This window comes from Lissotriton helveticus, chromosome 6 (assembly GCF_964261635.1).
Source record: "Lissotriton helveticus chromosome 6, aLisHel1.1, whole genome shotgun sequence".
Classification (NCBI taxonomy): domain Eukaryota; kingdom Metazoa; phylum Chordata; class Amphibia; order Caudata; family Salamandridae; genus Lissotriton; species Lissotriton helveticus.
In genome coordinates, this window is record NC_136067.1 from 825,386,465 (window position 1) to 825,408,480 (window position 22,016).

Sequence of the window (22,016 nt, forward strand, 5' to 3'; positions counted from 1 at the left end):
AAAACTATGGAATCACTTTGTCTGATAGCTAGTGCTGTGGCTGCAACTGACTTGAGGCACGCAGGCAACGCCTGGGCGACTGGATCTAATGTGCTCGAAAAATAAGCACAGGGCTTGTATTGTCCTGCTTGATCTTGTGTGAGAACAGATAATGCTGTACCTTCGCGTTCAGTAACGAAAAGTGTAAAAGGCTTACTGTAGTTCGGTGTAGCTAGAACTGGAGCTTGACATAGGGCTTTCTTTAACTCGTTGAAACTAAGTGTATGGTCAGATGTCCAAGGGAGGACAGTCGATACGGCTGCCTCCTGTGTCGTTAACTGTATCAGTGGCTTGGCTAGAAATGCATACTGAGGAATCCATTGTCTACAATAAGAAGTAAGGCCGATAAAGGCACGTACCTCCTTCTGGGTTCTGGGCTGGGGAAGACTCGCTATTAACTGGATACGGTCGGGTGTCAACTGCCTACCCCTCTTGGACAGCAAGTGTCCTAAGTATACCACTTGCTGGACACAGAATTGAAGCTTCGAAGGTGACACCTTGTGCCCCATCTCGGCAAGGAAATACAAAACTGTCAGTGACGCTCGCTCGCAGTCACGTTCAGAACGGGCTGTGATCAGTAGATCATCGACATACTGGAGCAGGGCAGTGTCAGTTGGCATGTGAATGTTGTCTAGTTGTCGCTTGAGTGCTTGACTGTAAATACTAGGGCTTTCTGTGAAACCTTGAGGAGCGCGTGTAAACATATAGCTCCTTCCATTTAAACAAAATCCGAAAAGAAACTGGCTGTCTGGATGAATTGGAACACTAAAAAATGCATTCTTAAGGTCTATGACAGTGAAAAACATGGCTTCGTAATCAATAGCAGTTAACAGGGAAGAAATATCTGGGACAACTGGGTACTGAGGAATAATACATTTGTTAAGCTCTCGTAAATCAATCACTAATCGATATACTGGGGGTGCTTTTGGATCAGTACGTTTCATGACTGGAATGATCGGAGAATTACATACATTGGAGTCAGTTTCTACAACTACTCCTTGAGCCATGAGCTCGTCAATAATTTTGGATAAGGCTGCTACAGCCTCAGGTGGCAATCTGTACTGTCTGATTCGTGGTAACACTACACCTGGTTTGAGAGTCACACGATGGGGTGTGATTTGCATGTAACCTACATCAGTTGGACCTTGCGCCCATAAATGCTGCGGAACATTAGACAATCTGGAATCAAAATCTCGTAATACATAGTGACCCTTAAAGTCACGTAGGAACAGACGTATTCCCTCTGGGGAACAGCAAATAACTGCACCTAACTCTTTCAGTGTCTTAATGCCTAACAGATTTTCTGGACATGACTTAGTAAGTAACAGATCAGTAGTGCGGGACAATGGACCTACTTCTAGAGTGACTGGCTTTGATATCTCATTAACTATTGGCTTTCCTGAAAATCCAAGGGAAACATTTCTTGAGCCTGAGAGCGGAGCCCCTGGAACTTCGGCGTGACTAATTGTGGTCCTACTTGCCCCTGTATCGATCAAAAACTTTCTGTCTTTCCCTAATACTTGACTGTGAACATAGGGACCTTCTTGATCTACAGGTATCTCGATGAGAGGCAAGCCTACCTCCCTCTCTAGGCTGTTTCATGAATATGGCTGGTACTCTGGATACTCAGACTGTGCATACTGATACATCTGCGATGTAACGTGCTGTGTTGCAGCAATAGGCTGCGGTGCGGGAACTGTCTGTTGTGCATTCTGTGACTGAGGAATCTGTGAAACTTGTTCTTGTCTAGGCGGACGTGGTCTTTCTTTAGTCTTACCAGTAGCTATGTTATGTTTCAGAACTGCACACTCGTTTATAAAATGACCTGGCTGTTTACAATAATTGCAGTTCCCTTTAACGGGAGCTGCAGGATGACTGGCTTGATTCGGACCCCTCTTCTGACTGTCTTGAGGAACAGATTGTGCAACTAGCACTTTCATTTTCGTATCTTTCATACGTTTTCTCTCGTGTTCTTGCTCTTCCCTAATTCTATTCTGGTGATACTGAAGCATCTGGAGCATCTGGGACGGAGTATTTGCTTGCCAGGTGCTTTCGACTTTCAAAACTCGATTTTTAATTTGTGGACTTGAATTCTCGACTAATTTGGTAACAAAAAGATGAGGGTATGACTCACTACTTGTCTTGAGACCACTATTGATACTGAAACATTTCTCAAATCTAGAATAAAAATCACTAATATCTTCATCTTGTTTCTGTTTACAGGCTGAGATTGCATCCCAGTCTTCCTTCCTAGTGGTCAATAATCTGGGTAAAACTTGAATCAGTAATTCTGGTAATTCTTTACATTTATCTCCAAGACCGGTACCTGGTACTCGTGCCTTGTCTTCAGCTTCTAGAGCTGCCCAATCGATCTTTTTCTCTCCCACCTCCCATTCTTTTTCTTTTAACTTTTCATATACCCCTGCGGGCAGCAGGACTTTTAACATTTTAATGATATCTGGGTAAGTGTATTCTCCCATACGGAGCATGTCTTTTAATTCTCTATGGAACCCTGCTGGATCTTTGTCATGACAGGGAATTAATTTCTTCATTTCAAGAAGTTCCATCTTTGATATTGGAGTGTATACAAACACTCGTTGCATTACGCCACCCGCCCCTTGGACTGGGTGGACTTCTCGTAACGGATTCTGTCTGTCTATGTAGAATGATTTACTTTCTGGGGGTGAGACATGAACAAAATGCGGGTTCAGGAACGTTCTATATTTGTGGCGCTGTTCTAGAATGACACTAATTAAATCGGTACCCAGACCTCTCCATCTATACTGGAGTAACTCGTTCAGGATATCGTGTAACGGGCCTGGATCAGAGTGTTGACCCTCATACAGAGTAATGAGGTACTGGACCATATACATACCCACCAGTCGTTGCTCGGCTGGGGGCAATTTCAGAAACATTTGTGCCACTATTTCGTCTGGAAAAGTGGTAGAATCAGTAATCCATCGGACTGCTGATCGGGCTAGTTCTTGTTCATGCATGGTACTTAATTCACTATAACCGATTCGTGATTTCAGAATGTGATCGGTAGCTTGAAATACTTGTTCTAGAGAACCTTGTTCTGGTGCTGAATGATGACAAATAGACTTGTGTTCTAGGCGTAAATGGCGATCTGGAAATCTAGATTTTCCTACATACGCTATTCTGGCGGGATTCTCGTCTTCCTCTTCTTCGGGATCAGAGATACTTTCTTTCTCGCTTACTTGTGCTGCTTTACGCTGGTCGTGTAACCTTATTATTTCTTTACGAATTTTCTTGTACATACTCTCCATAGCACCGACGGTCTTGTGCTTACCCTCGGCTATATTATCACTCCACCTTGTCAGGATTCTCATTTCGGCGGAATCTTTAGACGGGTAATCTTGTTCTCTTATTAGACAATTGATCAGGAACTTTAATATCATGAGCTGAATCTCGGCTTTCCTTTGAGACATAATCTCGCCAATACTTTCTGGATCATCCCCTGTACGGATGAAACGATATATTCTGTCTAGATCTTCTTTCATATTCGGTAAGGTGACTAGATACTCGGTCACTTTTCTTACGCGGAATGAATATAAAACCATATTATCCTCGCCTGGGACTGGATCATAGCAACATTCGGCAAGGGATTTTCTTATTTCTGCAACAGACTGATATCTAGGCGTACGCTGTGATGCTTGTGCATGTAATTCGGCTAACGTTAAACGCTTGTGTGGCGGCGGGGTTTGAGGAGGACCTCCTCCTGCGGCCCCTAGACTAGAATCGTCGACTGACATTCTTCGTGGCGGAGCGGGAAGTTGAAACGCTGGCTGGACCGGGGGTACCGTAGCAGGTACTCCGGTGTCTGGAAGAGCGGGAAGTGCCTGATTTACAGGGACTGGCGGAGCGCGAACAGGATTTGCATATTCTGGGACTGTGTCGTCCAAATAGGACGAAATAAAAATATCAGCTGCGGTCTGTTTGTGACGTAGCTTGGTCGGAACTAATGGCGGCGGGAAATTACTGGATGCCTCTGGGGTCGCTTTTGGCAAGCCCTCGGCAAGAAGAGGATACATACCCTTAATAAGGGCATGCCTCTGTCTGTCTGACTGTTCGGCTTTGACTTGTTCACCTATCTCGATTAATTCTCTTTCTTGGGCTCGTTCCTGGGATTCTCTACTTAACTCTGACTTTCTGACTTCCTTTTCGGTTCTTCTATGCGCTTTTTTACGCCATAACTCGATGGCATCTTTCTGTGACTGTCTGGCTTTCTTTTTCCATAATGCTTCTTCTACTCGCATGATACATTCGGCATCCCATGTACCCGATACGGGCCATCTATACTTTTCTTCTAACTGTTTGGTATACTCTACCCATAAATCTAGATACAATATGGCGCTTATGCCATGTTTCTGATACATAAAGTGACCTGGACTGTCCCTCGGCGGGACAGGAACTGCTTCTTCTAATAAACCCTTTCTAGTTTTTAACTGACGTAACTTGGAAAAGAGCGGCATTGTAAACTTGAATCGGAACACAATACAATACACAAAGAACAATAACAATTGGGAAAACAATTCAGGCATACCACGATATTGGAAATACATTGAACAACATCATAACATAACAGTTCGGACAGAATACTACCTGAAAATACTGAGAACAGAAACAGAACAGATTTTCTCGAGAACGGAACAGACTAGAGTTACTGGATGCACTGCTGTAACAGTACGGAACATACCGGTCCCATAAAGGGACGCATCAAGACCCGTATCCACCTAGGTGAACACTTCGTTTGTGAGTCTGGGCACCACCAACCCACGGACCAGGAGTCAATTTAGATTGGTCCTGTCTAGATACTACCCCAGCAATGGTCCTCACCGGGCAGCACGGAACGGAAGGCCTCGGACGGGACTGGACTGCTACGACGACGAACTTCGGACTTCGGACTTCAGTTACGGGTGGGCCTCCGGATACCTCGGACCTTGGACTCTCGGCTTGGGCTCTGGTCGGGACTCGCCGCGTTCCTCCACCGTCTCGTTTGGATGCTGGACCGCCTCCTCCGTCTCCTCCGTGGGCCTGAGGGATACTTGAGCAGAAATATCTGCCACTGCGCAGAAGAGTTCCGTCACGACTGCAGAGGGTCAGGGGGTCGGCGTGGCTTCACCGACGCGTGGGGAAAGGGCAAGTCCCTATTCGGGCGCCATTATGTGGTATATAAATAAATAATACCGGATCTATTTTTGAATGAATGAATGAATAACAGATAGCTCAATAAAATAAGAGTCAAGATTCGAGGTAGTAGGAGTTTCTGCAGGTTTATTACAGCATAAGGACAGGATCAGGACAACCTGCATAGGAACAGAGGTGACAGGGCCCAGCAGGACAACTGGGGCCCAGCAGCTGCCGGGGCTTGATCTGGGATGAGCGCGCTAACTTTTAATAACAATACATTGACTTATATACATAGCGCAAACACATAGCATTACATTGCAGTAGGCGTAACAGTGGGTGGAGCAGAAGGCGTGACGCGTAGCAGTCGCGAGAGATAACAGTAAAGGTAGGTGTAACTGGGCGTGTACATAGACATGTGGTGCAAACGTAACAGAATATGTCATGAATGGGCGGAAACATAGGAGGGGGCTACCTAAGGAGCCGGGACCTCTAACCTAATGGTGCGCGAAAACTGGCAATGACGTATTACTAGTAGAAGCTGGGGGCTACGAACTCTGTGCTAGGAGCAGAGACTAAAGTCTGGAGGGTCGGAGCGACATGTACCTAAACCCTATCTGGTATCTGGTGTTTAGGGAACATGTGGATATAAACTAGAAGTCATGAGGGGAAAAGCTAACTTGACTCTAAGACTGGACCATGCATTATTCTATATGTAGTGCGTGATGAAGAATATTAAATGACCATTAATACAGTATTTCTCTAACGTGGAGCCGAATAGGCTAGACAATGACGGAAACTATTGATGCAGTTCAGTAGCTTAGGAATGCAGAGAAGGAGGACTGAACTGATAGCTGGAACTATAACATACTTTTGGCAGACTCAGAGGCAGAACCAAGCTGCACCGGGCACTGCGAGGCAGGGAGTAAGTGAAGGGTCGAGGATACAGGTGGGGGCTGTATCGCTCCTCAGCGAGGCTTTCAGGAGACAGGAGCTGAATCTGATGTCCGGGCCCTTTTGAGGCCTGGAAACGGGGGCTTTATAATGGAATAACGTGCATACTGAGAAACGTGGCAACATAGCTTTACATAGGCCTGATATTCGTAGTATTCACGAGGACTGGAAACTAGCATACTAGAGGTGGACACAACTGGAATTGCGTCATTAATCGGACATGGGGAATAACATATGCATATTGGTCATGCACACATAACATATGATGGATGAGTAGGGACACAGAACATGGCAAAATTTACTTTTCCACAAGACAGTAAACTGACAACGGATTTACAATATTAGGAGCTGTGGCATACACCGCAGAGGTGTACCGTGGCTGTGCCCCCTTTGCGGTTCTCTGTGGGCTGTCAGGGAGACACAAGGAAGATGACGAATAGCAGGATGTCGTCTGATTCCGCTCCTAGGTGCAAATTATTGATGACGTGCTGCCGAAGGCAGCGGAAGTAATAGGCGCATTGACAGGAGGATCTTGGAGAAAAAATAAAAGGTGCCCAAATGCTCATCCTGGGATCTGGCGGCCTGTGGGTGCTATGACGTTAGGCTTCAAGGCCCTCGTGACGTGAGCAAGAGGAGGCCACATTCGCTTGTTGAGGCACACTGTGGTAGGGTCACAGGACCGTGCTATAGCTTAAAGCTCGGAGGGCAACTGTGAAAATGTGGAAGACTTACAAAAGCCGATCAGACGGAGAATTGTCTAAAGCAGGGATGGATCCATGACGGGTATTCAGAATAACCAGTGGCTGTATAAACGGAACTCATCTATGTAAACTTTATTCAAATGCATTATATGTGAGTATCCTGAAAACCTGGCCTGTAGCTGACTTATTGACAGACTCAGGCATGCAATGCCTGGCAATTATACTGGGCCGCATTTAATTCCATCATTTTTTAACCCTTCTCCGCAAGTGGCAGGTGTTAATTTGATGATTTCATCCCGTTTTTGTTTTTCTCTTTGAAGAAGGCAGATACTCCAAACTCCTTCAGGGGAAAGGTACATGATATTGCTTCCACAGACCGTTAATCAAACTCATTGCTATGCAGCTGCACCTAAGTCGAGCTATACCATAACGCAGTATAGCAGGTGAGAGTTCACCATTGTCTGAAACAAGCATTGGCAACGCAAAGGGTCTCGCAGTTACACAAGTTTCAGCTATTGGCATTGTGAATGACTGCCTTTTATTTGTGTTTTAAAACAACAATATAAGGCATTGTTATTTGCAATGTCAATAGCTCAAACTCTGGTAAATGCGAGACCTATTGCATTGCAAATGCTTGTTTATTTATGCATCACAGGTCAGTTCAATGTTGTTTGTCAGGTTGTGTTACAGCCATCCTGTTCTATCTATGTTTTTATTGCGTTTGATGGTGTGGTACCTGACAATACTGTTAATTTAGAAAGCTGTTCCAAAATGATTTGGCTTCGGTACCGCGATGCGTTGATTGTAGTGAAAGGGTGGGGTTGTAAATGGCGTGCTTTGTTGACCACTCATAATGAAATTGAAAAAATTAAGTGTTTTCGGTAGTTAGCTGCAGGACGCTATTGAATGTCCAGGGAAAGCCTAGGTTTGTATTATTGTAGATGTGTTGATTACATGTCATAAATACTCTCTTCAATGTATTGTATGCTTGTTGTGTACTAGATTTGGGTTTAGACCTTTTAGTCCTACTTTTAAATAAACCTGGACGGGTAACTCTGCTCCGCCAGCGGAGTTTGCGGAAATTTGCCTACTCCGCACTCTCTGGTGAACTCTGAGTAGGCAAAAATCTCCGACTCCGTGGCGGAGCGGAGTTAGCCGCTCCCTCCCAACGTCTTTAAAAAGAAGCCACTTACCTGTTTTCTGCCGCCTCGCCTGCCTGGCCGCTCTCCGTCCTGCTCCTCGGTCCTCGCGTCCCCTTCTGTAATTAAAAAACACTACCGTGTATGTCTGACTAGCGTGTGCGTTGCACGTACAACGTAGTGTTTTTTTTAAATAAAACGATGTAGTATAAACTGTTTGGAAATTGAGTGTCTGCAAATATTTGTCATTTGCACATCACCAAGTAAAGTGATGTGATTTGTTTTGCTCCTACTTAAATCTTTGTTTGCAACACTTCTAAATTACAAAAAATGTGTTTCGTAAATCCTGATATATTTTTTAATACTTGTACTATTCATTACAAGCTGTTTAAATGTTGTGTTAGAAAACAACTGACATCGGTCAGCCTTACGTTTCACAATGATTGTCAGATAAAGGTCTCTTGACAAAAATCTCCAGAAGTAAAACGAAACTGACATTTGATCTCTGTCCTTGAACAGACTGCAAATGTGTCAAGATAAAAACCTGATTTAAAGGTTATTTATGTGCTTTGAGTGAACAGAAAACGCCTGTCACTAAATATAGCTAGACCTGATCAAATCGGACTGGTCATAGGTACTGGGTTAATAGATTTTTCGAGGTCTGTTTAGGCTGCCCAGCTTGAGTTCGTCCCTCTTGTTGCCCAAACCTTGTTTACAGTATTGTTCCACAAACTCGCTTCCTTTAAACAGGCCTTTAAATATTGTTATTATCTAGACACATTAGCTGTGCAGTCAAAGGCAGGGGTCAAATGTCAAGCTATCTGGGAGCTTGGTGTTAACTTTTCTTTATTTGACTTCAAAGTGAGACGTTTTATGTGGCATCCCTGCTGAGAATCCATGTAAGAGGAGAGAGTGATTTTTGTTCTCCCTAGCACACAACAAAAAAATTAACTGTTTTGATGCTTCAGAATATATCCGAATTAGTACAAATTAAGCACTTTTAAAATAATTCTCAAGTATGATAGAAGCAAATATTTGAATATACTATATATTGATATGTACACACATCGTTTGTGTGCAGTAAGACTGTATTTTGGTGCAAATGTAACGGTCATTTCAATTAAAAATGTGTTCTCTTTAATAGCAGTTTGCTACCACACCATGCATATACTCCACACTACGCCACTCCACTCCGCTCAATGCCCTTCCTCTCTATGCCACACCACTCAATTCTACAACACTCCATAACGTGCCACTCAACTCTCTGCCTCTCCAAGAAACTCTGACCTGCCACGCCACTCGTCTCCACTTCACTCCATTCTACGCCACTCACTCAGACACAATACCTCACCCCTGCACACCATTTACCCCACTCCACCCTTCTCCAGTGTGCCCCAGTCTGCCCCACCCCTCTACACTTCGCTGCAATCTACCCCACCCCTCTACACTTCGCTGCAATCTACCCCAACTTACCCGACGCCACTCTGCCCCACTTCGATCTTCCCCACTCTAGCCCAGTCCATTCCCCTCTAGCCCAGTCCATTCCCCTCTAGCCCAGTCCATTCCCCTCTAGCCCAGTCCATCCCCCTCTAGCCCAGTCCATCCCCCTCTAGCCCAGTCCATCCCCCTCTAGCCCAGTCCATCCCCCTCTAGCCCAGTCCATCCCCCTCTAGCCCAGTCCATCCCCCTCTAGCCCAGTCCATCCCCCTCTAGCCCAGTCCATCCCCCTCTAGCCCAGTCCATCCCCCTCTAGCCCAGTCCAACCCCCTCTAGCCCAGTCCAACCCCCTCTAGCCCAGTCCAACCCCCTCTAGCCCAGTCCATCCCACCCAGTCCAGTCCATCCCACTCTAAACCCAGTCCATCCCACTCTAAACCCAGTCCGTCCCACTCTAAACCCAGTCCGTCCCACTCCAAACCCAGTCCGTCCCACTCTAAGCCCAGTCCGTCCCACTCTAAGCCCAGTCCGTCCCACTCTAAGCCCAGTCCGTCCCACTCTAAGCCCAGTCCGTCCCACTCTAAGCCCAGTCCGTCCCACTCTAAGCCCAGTCCGTCCCACTCTAAGCCCAGTCCGTCCCACTCTAAGCCCAGTCCGTCCCACTCTAAGCCCAGTCTATCCCACTCTAAGCCCAGTCTATCCCACTCTAAACCCAGTCTATCCCTCTCTAAACTCAGTCTATCCCACACTATCCCAGTCTATCCCACTCGAACCCAGTCTATCCCATCCTAACCCAATCTAACCCACTCTAATCTACCCAGATCCACTAGGATGTAATCTATTCCACTCTAATCTACCCCACTCCATGCAATCTACTACACTCCGCTCCCATCATCCCAACTCTGGTCAAATCTACCACAGTCTCCCCCACTCAATCCACTCTAATCTACCCCAATACACCCCACTCCAGTGTACCCCAATAAAATCCACCACCTCCTCTCCACCCCTGTCCAATTTTACCCCGCTCCATTCAAATTTACCCTACTCCATTCCAATATACTCTACTCCATTCTAAACTCCGCTACAATCTCTCCAACTCCTCGCCACTCTAATTTATGCCATTCCATCACAATCTACCACACTCCAATCTACTCCACCACACTCCACTCAGACCTACCCAACTTCACTACAATCTACCCCACCGCAATTTAGCCCACTCCACCCCAATCTACCCACTCCAATCTAATCTACTCCACTCCACCCCACGGTACCCTACTCCAATCCAACCCACTCTACCCCACTCCAAACTACCCAGCCCAATCATCCCTCTTCACTCTACCCCGCCCCATTCCACTCTACCCTACTGTAATCCACCCAAGCTACCCCACTCACCCTAATCTACCCCACTCCACCCTAATCTACCCCACTCCACCCTAATCTACCCCACTCCATCCCCCCAAACAATCTCACTCTTCTCCAGTCTCAGCACCACTCCAATCTATGAAACTCAACTCCATTCAGGGGTGTGGAAATTTTTGAAAAAATCTACTTGGCCAAGGGACAAAATGTCACAGAAATCTACTTGCCCTTGGAAGATATCTGCTTGCCCTACCTACTCCATAACTAACTAAGGTAGATCTGCACGGAGAGAAGCTTCCTGCAATCAGTGCAACATACTGTCCAATATATATATATATCCAATGCAAGTCCAATTATTCAGTGCACGGTCATGCACCCTTAAATGCAAGTGTTGTACAGCATGTGTGCAGATGCATCAGCTGGCACTGCACCCAATTATCAACCAGTTTGCATGTGACAGATTTTAAAATGTAGAGAATTAGTACCTAAAGGTAGATATGCAGACTAGTAATTGACTACATTTCTTGAAGTGTCTTTGGCACAGACTGTGTGTTAGAATGTGAACCTGTAGGACAAAAGGGTGTTCTCCATCCTAGCGCCAACTCGTATCTTTCCAGTTTAAAAAATACTCACATGTGATGCTCTGATATGTGTGGATGAAAATAACTGCACTTCTTGGCAGAGATTATGAACTGTTTATGGGGCAGCAAACATTACATAGCAGAGGTGCTTTGATTCAGTGAGACAGTATCCAAAACTAAAGAATACACAAAAGGAAGGAATGGGCAATTAAATCAATCTCTTCCTTTACACTGCTGGACAGGTGTGGTGTGATTATATTATTGTGTATTCACTGCTACATCTCCACATTCTTCTCTCACAGAAGTATATGCAGCACTGGACGTAGCAGTACAGGGTTCTCTTGTTCACAGTACTGGTATAGTAATGGCACCAGCAGAGTAAGCTTCTCTAACAGAGGTGCAGCTCAGCAATAGATGTGCAAGTTTCTCTCACTGAGATTTGTAAAGTAGTCACTCTTTTCTTTAAAATCCGAGTTCTCTGCCACTAGTCTCTCTCCTTCCAATGTCCTCAGCCCCCCACTGCCTACCCAGATGTCTGTTATCTTCCGTGAAATCGAGTAAATCTGTTCCTGGGTGCGGACATGGGAGTTGTGGGAAGCCAGGTGAAATATACAATTTTAACGGTGCAGTAACTTTTTCAATCAGTTTGTTTCTTTCAGAAGCTGAGCATTCCAATGATCTAAGGTGTGATGCTTAGATATTTTAAAATGGGCACATGCATAAAGTAGGCACCAAGACAGGCACATAGGAAAAACAGCCAGTGACAATCATGTAGGGATAGAAAAACAAATCTTTACGTCTTCTACATAGGACGAAAATTCACACAGGTGGAAGAGTTACTTTTCCTTGGATCTGGTATTGACTTGTTTTTACTGCTGACGTAACTGCGCAACAAACTACAGCGTTTGCATAAAATTCTGAGGTGGGAATATTGTATTATTCCTAGCAGTTGTCAATGAAACGTGATTGTGAGACCTATAGATTTATATTTAGATAATTTCTGTTTTATATTGAGTTTGCTTCTGCAATTTTTGCCAATTTAAATTGTAGCAAATGACAGATGGTCCCCCACTGATGGTAGATCCTGTGTATGTTTGTGACTCTTATACAGAGCCACTCTAATTATGAGGTCATACAGCTCCGCGTCATTTTCCACATCACTTGAAATATAATTCATCACATGCTGCATAAACTGAGCTAGAATCAACATTTTTTGTTCAAATTTGCAAACAGATCAAACGTTTCTAAAAAGGTGGGGACACATCCTGCCACTCAGTGGAAAGCCCATCGCAAGTAGTGACTGGTCACTTTTACATTGCTTATTGCTGTATTTGGGAGTTCATCTGAAAGTAATGAGGCAAAACATGTATATAGACAGCGTTACCGTGGACAGATGTGAAAATAATGAAGTAATACTTTCAAAAAATGTGCTGCATTATACTACATAATTCTCATTTTGTGGCCACATAATTTAGTCAACACTGCCGCATAATTTAGACCTTTACTGCCTCTTCATTCGTGTGGCTCTGCTTATTTAGCACAAATCGCCAGAGCGCTGTGCAGGGGGGGGAGGGCGGGGGGGGGGCTGTTTAGATTAGGTTTATGAGACTAAAAATGGAACCAAATAAAGGTACAGGGTAACAGTAATGAGCCCAAAATGTGGACAATAACCCGTTTCTTGGCAGGATTAAAGCCTATAAAATTGCCACGGGCGCAGTCGCAAGATTTAGAAGTAACCTAACATAACGTACTTTTGTATAGCGCACCTATCACCCGAAGGTCTCAAGGCGCTGAATAACAGATGTATATTGTTACCCAACTCAATGGTACTCATTTTATCGACCTTAAATGGATGAAAGGCTGAGTGGACCCGACGGGATTTGAACCTGTGACCATGAGGTCGAACACAGGCCCATGCTGTGGATGCATTTGTCCACTGCACCACCAGACTGGCTAGAAGTAAAGTGTGAGCACTGATTAAGCAAAAAGACGTGGAGAGAAGGGGTGGGGGGCCCAGGTGGGGATATTGGAATAAGCAAAAGGCAAAACAGTGGGGAGGGTATTGGTAAAGGAGACCTCGTTTGGGTTGCGACGTTTCGATGGCAAGAGTGAACAGTGTGAAATACGCTGCACACACAACATTGCCTGAATCACAAAGATGCCTTCTGTCTGCTGCATTATGTGGCCGTTCTTTTATTCAAATGTAACTTTATTTGTATAACCACAGGATAAAAGATGTAATTTAAAAAATGTTTATATTTACAGCGCACGCATACTCTTGCAAGGCAGCATTTTCTGAAATCCTGCCAGGTGTCTAAAGTATGATTGTTTTCTCGTCCTCGTCCATAAAAGCAGAGACAAAGTTAAGATCAAGATCTCTATATAATGAACTTCCTTTCATCGTGTTTCACTCATGATCAACGCTGCACTGGTTCCCTAGTTACACTGCAACAGGGGCCTCATTGACCGGCTGGCTCCTTCCTACTATATATTGCAAATTATGTTAACATGCCATTCATTTGACCCTGCCCCCACGCTCACTGAACCCAGCCCATTAACATGCAGCATCACAGTTCACGTAATTTTCTTAACTCTGTGACCGCTGCATAAACCATTATCAGACTGACTCACCCGTCAGGAGAGCCAGTGGCGTAACGAAAAGTAATTAAGTCAAGGGAGGTCGTCCCAACCCAACCCCCCCCCCCCCGCCCTCTCCCCCCACCGCACCGATGAGGTGAATGTTTACACCACTGGGAGGAGCCTACAGTGTGTCTGAGACAGCAACCTGCCGCTCCCGATTCCAGGAAGTGCGCAAAAAAAAAAGCGCACCAAAGACGAGTGGCCAGCCTTGGACGTATACAAGTGAACAGGGGGATCAAGCCACACAGCAAACAGCGGCAGAGAGACCGCAAGACTTCCCGGCCGAAGGAGCTGGGATCTGGCAGCGGAAAAAGTGTTTCCTACCGCTTCGCCCACCCTTGCATGTTCAGCAGCTAGGTTAAGGATGCGGGCAGCACCAGTGTGAAGCTGACTTTTGGCTCAAGACTACCCCTGACAATCACTGGCTAGAGCCCAGTCACGGGCTTCCAGCCTCTCAAAGGCGTCCAAAGGCTTTCCGAATGTATTTCGAATTGGCTGTGATCTCCAGAGTGCCCTCAGCTTGTATATTTTTAGTGATTTAATGTCTACTTGTCCATCGGACAAAATAGACATTAAATCTTCTTGCCCATTATAACAATCTACTTGGTTCGGGCGTCGGGCGATATGATTCCCCCACCCCTGTCCATTCCACCCCAACCCACCCTTCCCCACTACACTCTACCCTCAAACTACCCCACTACAGTCTACACACGCCAATCCACCCAATCTAGCTCACTCCATTCTAACCCAATCTACCACACTCCATTCCATTCTACTCAATCCATCCCACTCCACTTCACTCCAATCGGCCACATTCCACCTAAATCTACCCCACTACACTCCCATCTACTGCAATATATCCCACCCGACTCCACCCCAGTCTACCCGATCTACCCCATTCCAGTCTACCCCAATCTACTCTACTCCAGTTGAATCCGCACCACTTCAATGTACCTCACTAATCCACCCAACTCCTCCACTCCAATCTACTCGCTCCATTCTACCCTCACTCGCTCTACGCCAGTCTACCCCACTCTACTGTTTTGACAATCTATGCCACTTCACTCTACCCCAATCTTTCCAACCCCATCCACTCAATGGCACTAACCTTTAGCCATGCTGAACAGCAGCCACACTGGTGTACATAATGGGTAAAACACATTGCCAAAGCGGTAGCTCTTGCATAGGTGAGACCTATTAGCTTTGCCAATGCTTGTTATTTATCTGTTACTTCAAACCAAGGTTGGGAAGTAGCTTCAAGAGTTTTTAAGGAAGAGCACCTCTTTGAAAACTGTCCATAGTACTCTTGTGGAACATACTGACATTATTAGTTCGGGATTTCTAATTCTTTATTTGCTCTCTACACAGCTGTCATAAGGTCTAGGTGCTGAATATTTCTGAAAATACTGTCCTCCTTCTGTGTACATTCCTTGGGTTTTGTGTATTCAGTCACACCCTCCATTCGCAGCTGCTGATTTGGCAAACAACACTATTATCTTTGGCTGTCTTTAAGACCATTTGTGTTTAATATACCAAGAGTGTTCTTTGGGACAACCCCCTTTAGTCGTCGGTTTGGTTCGTTCTGTCCTCTTAACACACTGCTTTGCATCAGTCATTCACGTGTTAGAGAAGTTCCAGAGAGCATTTCTTTTTAATCATGGTCATTGTTCATTGGATGTTATTAATCCAGCGCCTAAATCATGCCTGTGTTGCAGTGCACATAGAACACTGTTTTGAAGAAGCACAAGACTATTTGCTGAATTGAGAAGCCATCTTTGAAGGAAAGCTTCACCCACTTAAATATAGGTTCTGCTTAGTAAACAAATGCCTACACGAGGTGTGATGTCTCCTATAGCATTTGCCAGGCGTTATTTTGTTCAGTAACATGTTTGAGGGAGAACAAATGCGACATAGAAATAAAAACCAAATGATTTTATTAAAAATTAACATCATACAAACATTAGTAGATTATACTTTGTGTTTGGACCCCTAGGAGACTAAAATAGATGATATGTAAAGCTACTTTTATTGACCATTTCAGCAGCAGGGCATCAATTGATGTTCCATTGCACACTGCCACAAGCAAACAGACAATGGATATCAAAGGGGTTCAAAAAAATAACTACATTGTTAACTTCTCAGTATCATTACTTGTGCGGCATCTTATTTTGAGCCTGTTTACATGGAATGTCATGGTTTAATATTTTCGATATGGCTAAGCTCGAATCAGTGCTCAGCTGAGTGTCAGCATCTTCAACAGGGCTCTGCAAGGGCCTCTCCTGCACTTTACATTGCAACATTTGCACCTTGTTGCCAATGTTAGCCCCATACTAGGCAATCATTTTCAGATAATCACCATTTTGACGGTGTATTACCATTCAGTGGAATCACAGTTTTTCTGGGTTAAGATTGAAGTTTTATAATTTTTGAATTGAAGCATGTTCTGTGAAACACGACTACTTCTTTGATTCTGTATGAGCTGCACATGCAGGGACATCGTGCCTGATTCTGAGACCCTCTGTAAAGTGTAGGTTTTCATGGATAAAGTACAAATGAAATCCCACTTCTGCTCCTTTACCCATTTGCATCAGAGCTTTGACCAACTCGCTTTTCTTAATCTTCATTCTTTGCAGAATGGTCTGACCTAATTACAAAATTGATTGAGCTCTTCTAGCCAACTTATTGTAAAGGGAGGTGGCGCAGACACCAGAGGGCTTATGTTTCCATCTTAGGGCCAACTCCAACCACTCTTCATTCCGAAAGCAACTCAAAACTTTCCTCTTCGATCTTCCCTACTAATCCCCAGTCATCCACTCCATGAGGCCCCCCCTTATTATCTTCTAGCGCTTGGACGCCCCTGGGCAACAATTCGCGCTTTACAAATGTACATCCATTTCCATTTCCATTTCCAGAAAGTGGCATTTTATGGTTAGCCGTATGTGGGAAGGTTCTTTTCCCCAGGTTATACAGTTGCTGTTTTCTTTATTTAATAATGCTGCTCCAATGGAGGAGCAATAGGTACCTCATGGAGTTTATCTGCACCATTCTGGTGGGGCTCCCAGGAAACCTGCCTGCTACTCTCCATCTCCTTAAAGGTACACAATCCTCTTGATGGTGGTCTACTCAGTGTGTCATGTTCACAAGTAAATCCTTTCTTCTCAGGTCATGCTACGCCTTAGTTTTTCTGCCACTAGTCTCATATAATGTTTTACGTTTGAAAAGGGCCATTTGTGATGTGTGCGGATCTCTACCTAGTTTGGTTATAGCCTAATGTACTTTCATCGCGCATTTCAGTTCTTGTTTACTGTGCGCGTCAGAGTTATGCCCAGTAATTTAAATGGAAAACTAAAAGTGCAGGTACATACTATTTAGAGAACCTGTTTGCTTCTAAGAAGGGCCAGTACTCTCTTATTAAATGTATAGCAGCCGTGCTGAGCAGTGCTCTCTCAAATCTAAGAAGTGTAGGTACTGAGAACCGAATAGTACCGGCCCATTTAAAGCACTGCTTCTGTTAATGCCAGCCTCTCCACACCCCTGCACAGCTCCTCAGCACACCTGCACCTTGAGCAACTGTGGCACCATATCTGCTTTCCTCCATTCCACACCCCGTAGAGGTCTGTAAATGCACCTTCATTCCAAGTCTTAGAGCTTTGAAAATAAACCTTTATTTATAGCAATTCAGTTATGATATGAGGCCCCCAGTGTTCTGTGCCAGTCCACATGTTCCACCTTGAACCACTTATATAACATTCTGATACACCTCCGTTGCGCACATTTACACTGTGCACACAGCTTTACAAATCATCATGTGTCTGCTGATACACCTCGCATATTTTTCTCGGACATATCTCCAACATAGCGCTTTCAGTCTTAGCAAGCACGTATTTCCAAAAACGCACCTGCACGTCTGCAATCACAATTGTTTGAACACCCGCCACCATACCGAACACCAGTGTATGAATAAGAGGTCTGTTCACCCTCCATGATTTAGGAAATGCTGTACACGATGTGTTTCAGACCCAATAGTGTACAGTGATGTGTTGCTTTTCTGTTAGCTTAACATATATATATATATATATATATATATATATATATATATATATATATATATATATATATATATATATATATATATATATATATATATATATATATATATATATATATATATATATATATAATACAGCACTTGAACATCATTTGGGCCCCGGTTCTGGTCTCTCTTTTTTTGTAATACGGACTCGTTGTACCAGGAGTGTGCTATTTGGAGGGGGTGGCGATCCCGCCGGGAGCCCGCTGCCGAAAGTGGCTCGAGCACGCCAAACCAGTGTGAGAGATATATATATATATAATCTATATCTCGCTCCTCCGTTCGCCATCAGCGGGGCACTTTACGGTCGGGTGCAGAAACGCGGTGGCGTACCGCGATAAATACAAGGCTCGAACTTCCCTTTTCTTTAGTAAGGAAAAGAATAGCACTCACGAGGATACTTTGGCTCAGCTGCAGTTCATTTTCGACAAACGCGTTTCGGATTTACATCCTTCGTCAGTGTCGTACGACACTGACGAAGGATGTAAATCCGAAACGCGTTTGTCGAAAATAAACTGCAGCTGAGCCAAAGAATCCTCGTGATGCTATTCTTTTCTTTACTAAAGAAAAGGGAAGTTCGAGCCTGATATATATATATATATATATATATATATATAGCCACATTCTTCAACTAGACATTCTCAGGTGTTTCTCATGTTGTGAGTTTTCCTCTTGCCTATGACACACATTCTCTCACTCCCTATCTCTTTCTTTCTCTCATATTTGTTTTTTTCTTTCTTCATTACAAAAAGCGCTTCCATGGGAAAAACTAAATTGACTAGTTTGTTCACTTGTTTGTGTTGACCACATCTTCAAAACGATTTGTTGTTTGACTCAAGTGACTGCCCTGAGGGGATTTTAAGGATGGGACCCCTTGTGAATATCCCCTTTAGGTTTGGTGTCTCTGTGAAACGATTTGCAGATTTTCAGTAAGAAGTTGGTCTTGTTATGGTACAATTCGACCGCTACCTGCAGCTTAGGCATAGGCTGATACCGTATTTGTTAGCACTGGATATTAACATAAACTGTGATTGAAAGGCACTCCTGGAACTGGATTGTGTCTTGTCCCAAATGATCTTTTCACAACAGTGAGTTTTGGCAGAGTCACGTAATCTCGTGAACTGGAAGATGGAGTTAGACTATTGTAGCTTGTTGAAACAACTGATTTATGAAGGCAGAGGGTGCCCACGCAAGCACCAGAAGGTGTGGGAAGCATTGATGGCATAGTTTGGGGTCGTACGATAAAGGTAAAAGTTGTAAACTGCTTTAAAACCGGATGGGGCCGGAACCTGGGAGCTAGAACCTGCTGCTTTCAGAATGTACATGATGAGATTGGGAATAGCTTACATTAGACATTCACATATATGCACTGTTGTGATGTTCATTTTGGTTTTTGTATTTCTTTTCTTGAAAAGCCAATACATTGGTTTATATAAACTGTTTATTGTTTATAGTAATATAACATTTTATCCTTTTCAGACAAATCTTCCTATTTTTAAACTAAAGGAATCATGTGTTCGAAGAAGATACAGTGACTTCGAATGGTTGAGAGGGGAACTTGAAAGAGAAAGCAAGGTACGAAAAATACAACATTGTAATGTTTGTTTCAGCTGCTATCACACAGTAGTATTGTTACAGAAAATGCAGTGCCCTGTCAAACCTCGCTTCGCTTTACTTTGCACTCAAACTTTGCAGTAGTTAAAAAATGCTGTGTACCACCTATATTGGCAAAACCCACCTGCATCTTGCATGCCTACCTAAACTATGTGGCCGGCCCTTCACAGGGTTGTAGGCGACATGCTGTGTACATGAGGAAAATCCTTCTGGTTCTTTTTAAAATAAAAAAAAGATTTGCATAAAAAAAAATATATATTGATTGTTCTCCAGCATTAGATCTGATTGTTCTCCAGGATTAGATCTTTTATATACTCTCGTGATAAAATAGTTTTCCTTTGTCAGGCTGGGAATTATTGTAACCGTGAACAGTGTCAAAATGACCTTGGGCCCAACCCCAGTGTTTTTTTAGTAGCACATCCACTTCATTTGAAACACCCCAAACTTCAGCATTGAAATTAAGGTACTGAACTTTCTATTCCCCTTAGAGGCCGCCATTCTACTGCATGTCGTGTGTGAAGGAGTCCTCAAGAGGAGCATTGTTCTTACCTAGCTTTGACCTTACAGTCGCCACCACTTGACTTCTACTTTGTCTTTGCGGGATTTGAGCCAGCCCTACATTTAGCTACCACACACAATCTGTGAGTTGTTTTTTGAGGGTTTTCAGACTTTTTATCTTCTTGCACAGGTGAACATTCCCTACTGTTACTATGGCAGAAAAATTAAAAGATGTCTTCAGTCCTGCTTAGACTGTGGATAAAGGAACATTCATACTGGTTATTTGCACTGTCAGTACTTTTATTCTTCTCACAAGGCAGCATGCTGTGGGTTCTGTAATACATTTCCTTCCAAAACACAATGGACCAGGAAAGAAGTTTGGATCTCTACCTTCTGGAGAACAAGGAAATTCCCTCTTGCATACAGGGTACCCCCTTGTCTGGAGATGAATCTGTGGAAAGTGCTCCTCCAGGCACTTCCACTAAGAAGGTGCAAAAACGGAAGCATGTGTAACCACCACTACTGGAAATGTTTTTTAGAAGTTTTTATTGATATTTTACATTTTAGCAAATACAATATAACGATGCTTTCAGGCTTTGTATCAAATAAGATATTTAACACACAGGACAGCAAAACCCTATAGACAATAGATTGAGCCTCCCACACCCCCTCCTACCAGCCCCCCCCTTACATTCACCTCCTCTGTGTCCCTCCAGGCATTGGGACCAGGACCTACTCGAGCATTCATCACCCAGGTCTTCTAGTCTCCCACACCCTTTCATCGTTCATGGAAGTTTTATGTACTGCTTGTTCTCCAGAGCCCATTCCATCAAGTTTGCCTGCCAGGCCTTCACTGCCAGAGCTGTAGCAGCCTTCCAGTGAATTGCAGTGCATCTTCTGGCCAACACTACTCCCCGCTCCAGCATTCGCATTTTAAGGCGACCCTCTCTTGACACCACTCTCAATAAACACAATTTTGCGGATCTCTCTTTTGGAGGACCCTCTAAGTTTGAAACCATCGCCAGCACATTCCGCGAAAACTCCGTTAGCAGAGGACAGGAACATGTCGCATGTAAAAGTCAGCTGATGGCTCCCCACATCTGCCACTTGCCACAGGCCTCGCAGGGTATATCCACGTCAGCTTGGCCGCTATCAAGGAAGTTCTATGCAAATAACCTCTACTAGAATTTACCTCAGAAATGTCTTCATCTGCCTCCTCCATCACGCCTTCTTTTGAGATGGTTTTGAAAAAAGGTGAAGTGCAACCTGATGTGAAAATTCCTGCTTCTCAGACATCCTGTCAGTAGTCCTCCCCAAAATGTTGTTGAAGAACTCCTTTCCATCAGCGACATTAACCCGTTGGCTGCTGCCGTCGGCCATTGGTCGACGGCAGCACTACCTCGCTGGTGCTGCCGTCAGCCAATGGCCGACGCGACCACGCCCGTTTTTTATTTTTTGTGTTGACATTTTTTATTAGAAATTTGAGATAAAAATAAAAATGCAAGAATGAAGCATAATAACATCTTTGATAAATAAATATAGTTCCAATAAGAAAAAGATAGATATGATAATAATGAAAAAATTGCAAAATAAGTATATTATAGGAAAAGAATAAAGGAAAGGAAAAAGAGAAAAATTAAGTTAGGAAAGAAAGAGGAAAAGAAAAGGAAAAAGAAAGAAAAAGCAAAAATCCCAGAGCAACACGAGTATGTATGAAAAGAAGTAAGGGGAAAAGAATGCATAGCTGAGTGATACGAGAAAAAAAAAAGAACATAGAAGAATGGAATTAAGAACGGAGAACAATCAGAGGAGAAGGA

At 44.0% G+C, this 22,016-nt stretch overlaps 1 protein-coding gene across 1 annotated transcript in view; it reads left to right on the top strand.

Annotated features, from left to right (window-relative positions):
* SNX3 (sorting nexin 3) overlaps positions 1-22,016 on the top strand; it is a 266,520-nt gene that overhangs the window by 197,463 nt on the left and 47,041 nt on the right. The window contains exon 2 of the mRNA XM_078648411.1: positions 19,567-19,662. Coding sequence (XP_078504537.1) covers positions 19,567-19,662 — 96 coding nt within the window. The remainder of the gene's footprint in view (positions 1-19,566; positions 19,663-22,016) is intronic.